The 4,904-nt window shown below is 37.9% G+C and overlaps 1 protein-coding gene across 4 annotated transcripts; it reads left to right on the plus strand.

Annotated features, from left to right (window-relative positions):
- The first annotated feature begins 599 nt into the window (after positions 1–599).
- On the plus strand, positions 600–4,602 carry LOC103638457 (uncharacterized). Of its 4 annotated transcripts, none has more exons than XM_035962387.1 (7): positions 600–783; positions 1,230–1,306; positions 1,404–1,914; positions 2,005–2,820; positions 2,915–3,225; positions 3,360–3,958; positions 4,263–4,602. In XM_035962387.1, the coding sequence occupies exons 4-6, from the start codon at positions 2,703–2,705 to the stop codon at positions 3,954–3,956; spliced, it is 1,026 nt and encodes a 341-aa protein (XP_035818280.1). In that variant the 5' UTR covers positions 600–783; positions 1,230–1,306; positions 1,404–1,914; positions 2,005–2,702; the 3' UTR covers positions 3,957–3,958; positions 4,263–4,602. The 4 variants fall into 4 exon arrangements, with proteins under 4 accessions (XP_035818280.1, XP_008659585.1, XP_020399822.1 ...); XM_008661363.4 differs by having other exon boundaries at positions 2,725–2,820; NM_001369853.1 differs by lacking the exon at positions 1,404–1,914 and having other exon boundaries at positions 629–783; positions 2,725–2,820; positions 4,263–4,559.
- Positions 4,603–4,904: the final 302 nt, after the last annotated feature.

Genomic DNA, 4,904 nt, shown 5'->3' on the forward strand with positions numbered 1-4,904 from the left:
CATCCACTTCATCCGCGAGTGTGTCACCGTCGGCGATGTACATGTCCTCCATACCAATCACTTCACAGCTTGACGACATCTTGACCAAGGGGCTCTCCTCTATGACGTCCTCAGAATTTCAGTCCTGTTTCAACATCTATAATGCCTAAAGTTATGACATTTGTAATGACTAGAGTTGCAACTACGGAAGTATTCGACATGTGTGTTATATAATGGGTTTAGGCCCAACCCATATACTATCTCATCTATTAATATAGCAGCCCAGGTTTGCAATCTCAAACTCTAATAGTTACGTTCAATTAAGAAGCATAGTGTATCTCATCTATTAATATAGCAGCCTGGGTTTGCAATCTCAGACTCTAATAGTTACATTCAATTAAAAAGCATAGTGATGCACTGACGCAGCACTATAAGGCCATGTTCAGTTATACCAAACCAGGCCTGGTTTAATCTGGATTGGGATCCAATCCAGCCCACAATCCAAGCCCGGAAAAAAAATCCAGGATGATTTATTTTTCCCTTCGGTTAAGCCCAGTATGGTTTGTAGCCCAGAAGCTTGGATTGTTTTTTACTCTTGTACTCCTAGATTATAACCCTAGCTCGTTTGTTCTGGAACAAATCCACGTGCCGCCTCACGCGGCTGAGCACGCCGCCCCCGCCGCCTCGTCCCTGTCTCGCCGTCGCCGCCTCGTTCCCGTCCTGCCATCATCGTCTCGTCCCTGCTTCTCGATCGTACGCCGTGAGCAATAGGAGTTCCGTCCGGCGCTGGAGCTGAGCCTGGAGGTAGGTCCTAGCTAGAGCCGTCCGTGCTGCTGGCTAGATCTAGCTAGATGTGGTTTGACTTCCCTCGCAACCATACTACCTTGTACTACCTGGAATTTTTATTTATATTTTTTGAAATGATATTATGTGTTCTGTAAGCTTTGCAGGGACGTAGATTCGAGGTAGTAATTTTATGATCGTTGTGAACATACAACTTAACTTTAGTTCAAAATTCAACTGAATTTTTATTTCTTCAGAGAAACGGTTTTATTAACCACTTGAGAATATCGTTACACTTTGGTGGCACTTGTTTCTATTGTTTTTACACATTGTCGTTTGGTGTTTATTATACTGATATCATGTGTTTATTGCATTTATTGGTTTGGATTTAAATCATGTGTTTTGTTTCTTGTAATAGTCTTTTAATTTGGTAACAGTTTGGTGTTCATTATTGTATCTATTTTCAGATTGTCCCTACTCTTGTGAGAGTCGCGAGGACAAGCTTTCCCCCTCTTGAGATCCGGTGTCTAATCCATTTTTCAAGGTGCTATGTGTACAAAATTTATAGTCTTAAAATTATATGAAGTGTGTAACTATTTTTGTTAACTTGATTTCCTTGTGTTCATTGATATTGCTTATAGTTTTACAATGGATATGAGTACTAGAGATCGCATTAGAAAGAGGAGGGATGATGATGACGATGATCTCATGCTTTTAATTATCCCTACTCTACATCTCTTGGGCTATATTGGAGATAGTGAAAAAAAGTTGCGACATACATCAACGCTAACTGGAGAGGAAAAGGTTAGGGAGCAACTTGAAGGCCACATCAAGAATTGTAGGACATCATTTAGGATGGAACCTTACATCTTTAAAGCCTTGGTCAATTATCCTAGAAGCGAAGGGTTGGTTAAAGACACTAGAATCAAGGTCGAGGAAAAGCTTGGTTTCTTTTTATATATGATTAGTCACAATGCGTCGTTTGAGGATCTCCAAGTATTCTTTGGTCACAGCAATGATACATTCCATCGTGTGATCAAACATTTCTTTGACATAGTTATCCCTGCCCTCAGCATGCGGTTCCTAAAACCTCCCTCCAATCAAGTACATGCAAAAGTTCGCGAAGATAACCGATTTTACCCTTACTTTAAGGTGATTTCTTTTAACTCTTATGTGTCAATCTTACAAGGTACTCAACCTTAAATGATCTTAGAAGATCATTTCTTTTTTACTTTTTTGCAGAATTGCCTAGGTTCAATAGATGGAATCCACGTTCCAATATCAATGTCACCTAATCAAGCTGCACCATTCAGGAATAGAAAAGGGACACTTAGTCAAAATGTGATGTTCGTTTGTGATTTTGATCTCAAAGTCACTTATTTGTCAGCTGGATGGGAAGGATCAGCAACAGATTCAATGGTTCTCAGATCTGTAATGACCAATTCTATAGGAAAGTTTGAAGTACCTTCCGGAAAGTTCTACCTAGTAGATGGTGGTTATGCTAATACAGCTTCCTTTCTTGCGCCTTATCGTCGGGTTAGGTACCACTTGAAAGAGTTTGGTCGTGGCCACCGAAGACCTCAAAATAATGAGTTATATAATCATCGACATGCCATTTTAAGAAGTCATGTAGAGAGGGCTTTGGGTGTCATAAAGAAGAGATTTCCAATCCTCAAAGTTGCTACCTTTCACAAAATAGAAAAACCAAGCCAAAATACCTTTAGCTATTGCAGTCTTTCATAACTTGATTTGGTCACTAAATGGTGATGAGAGGTGGCTAGAGAATGATCAAGGAAATATCAATCCACAAACTTTTGTCAACCTACCTGATGGAGACCAAGGAAATTTAGAAGGGAATAACTTAAGAGATATAATAGCATATCATATGTGGTCCGACTACCAACAGAGCATAAATTAGTGAATACTTCTATGCTGAATAAATGTGTTATTTTTATGTTGTAGATAAGATGTTTAGAGGTTCTCCTAAGATAGTAGCTTTACCTAAAGCTGCTCAAAAGAAGGCTTCTCCTAAAGCTGCAAAATCAAAGAAATGTGGCGGTAATAATGTCAAATTTATTTGATAAAAGCTTTTACATGATTTGTTCATGGTTGACATTTATATGATTAGATGTGCCTTAATTTTTAATTTTAGGTGGTGTTGAGAGAGCTGCATGGAATGTTGAATTAGAGAAGAGTCTTGTTGACTTGTTGTTTGAACACAATATGCCTCCACATAGGGCTCAAAATGGATGGAGTCCAGATGCTTGGAATAAAATAGTTTCTAAATTCCACAAGAAGCATGAATATGTTACATTCAACAAGATCCAAATTCAAGAAAAGGAGAGAGAATTAAAAAGGGAATACAAGATATTGAAGGAGGCAAGAAAACAAAGTGGAGTTTCTTGGAATGAAAAAAGATGCATGATCATTGCTGAACCAACGATATGGGACAACATTATCACTGTAAGAAGCATATGCTTTACCCAGGTTCTTATTTTAGTTTGCTGCTCAAAATGAAATAGTAGCATGTTCTTATTGTTTCAAAATAATAATTTCAATTTCAGTTTTTATGAAATAGTCTTGTGTTCACATTGCAGACATTTCCTAGAGCTAAGAAGTTCCGCAATAAGTCTTTTCCAATCTTTGATGCCTTGGGTGAATTATATGATGGTCACATTGCACAAGGGACTTGGAACATTACATCTACTCAACCACTACAAAATTCTGATGATGGAGAGAAATTTAAAACCATAGAAGTGGAATATGAAGATACTAATGAACCACAAGTAGATGCGAGAATAGAACAAGATGAAGATATAGTAATTGTTGAAAGGGTTGAACATAGGTTACCTAAAAGGTCAGGTGCACCAACTGTCAATCAAGAGAAGGAGACAAAGAGAGTAAGGAAAGATGCACTAGAAGGGCTGATAGGGAGGTACCTTGATGTGAAAACAAAGCAAGTTGCAGATGAGGCTACACAATCAACAAAAGAGAAGGAAGTTGCTCAAGATAATGATTTTTCTATCAAGAGGTGTATTTCTGTTCTTAAGACTATGGATATCACAAGAGATGAGAAGATCAAAGCAGCGGAGGTGTTTAACACACCAAATTACAGAGAAACATTTATTTGTTTTAATGATGATGAGCCAGAAGTCGCTCTCCTTTGGCCAAGGGGGAAGATGGATAAACTCTAAAGGTAAGATTCACAATATCTCTGATTAGCTGTCTATTTTGAGTGGTGCAATAATGTTGATCAGTTTAGTACTCTGTTTTGATCAGTTTGGTTGTAAAATTAATTTTGAATTGTTGATACTCTGTTCAAATGATCAACATGATCAAATGATTATCATGATGTTTAATATCATGATCACTTGGAAATTAGCAACAATGTGTTATATTACATGTCTATTTATTGTTGTGCTATTGACTCACATTCTTTTCTATTGTAGTTTGCTTGGATTTATTGTGCATATTCATTCGTTTGTCTCATGGTGTTCCAGGGTCCAAGGATAAAGATATTATCAACATCTCTAGAGGAAGAGAAAGTCAAGTCACATCTTCAGTCTGTGCAGGCTGTTTATTCAGTTTCAGTCAATAAGGCTTAGCTTGTAGTGTGTGGTCTAAATCTTGCATGTGCATGTAGAGACTGTTTCTTCGGTCTGTGCAGGCTGTGCAGTTTTCAGCTTGTTTCTTCAGTCGTTTCAGACAGTTTTTTCAGTTTTCTGTGCAGACATGTGCTCGTCTCTACTTTGTCAAAAAAAAGATAGAATTATTCAGACTGCAGTTTTCAGCTTGTTTGTTGATTGGGTTTATTGAGTTTTCAGTTTTCAGATAGCGTTATTGAGTTTTCAGTTTTCAGATTGTTCCATATGGAATAAACGAATAAATATTTATTGGTTAGGTTTAGGGATTGAATCCCTCAATGGATTAGGTGGAAAGCTTGGATTCACCCAAACCATATATGAAAAAAAAAACAGCACCCAGAAAATTCCTATGGTGCCGAACACAGCCTAAAGAGGACCTGCGACATGAACAGCGTTGCATGAACCGACAATCTTGAACGTAATCATCACATCTTGAGCCCAGCCATGCATTAATTCCGTGAATTCCTTTCTTGCGAAAACCTCAGTGTACAAAAGGCA

The sequence above is a fragment of the Zea mays genome, chromosome 9 (genome assembly GCF_902167145.1).
Source record: "Zea mays cultivar B73 chromosome 9, Zm-B73-REFERENCE-NAM-5.0, whole genome shotgun sequence".
NCBI lineage: Eukaryota > Viridiplantae > Streptophyta > Magnoliopsida > Poales > Poaceae > Zea > Zea mays.

Coding starts and splice junctions, on each gene's coding strand:
- LOC103638457 (XM_035962387.1), top strand. CDS start 2,703: ATGTGTTATTTTTATGTTGTAGATAAGATGTTTAGAGGTTCTCCTAAG. Junction 2,821..2,914: donor AAAATCAAAGAAATGTGGCG/GTAATAATGTCA, acceptor TTTTAATTTTAG/GTGGTGTTGAGAGAGCTGCA. Junction 3,226..3,359: donor TATGGGACAACATTATCACT/GTAAGAAGCATA, acceptor TTCACATTGCAG/ACATTTCCTAGAGCTAAGAA.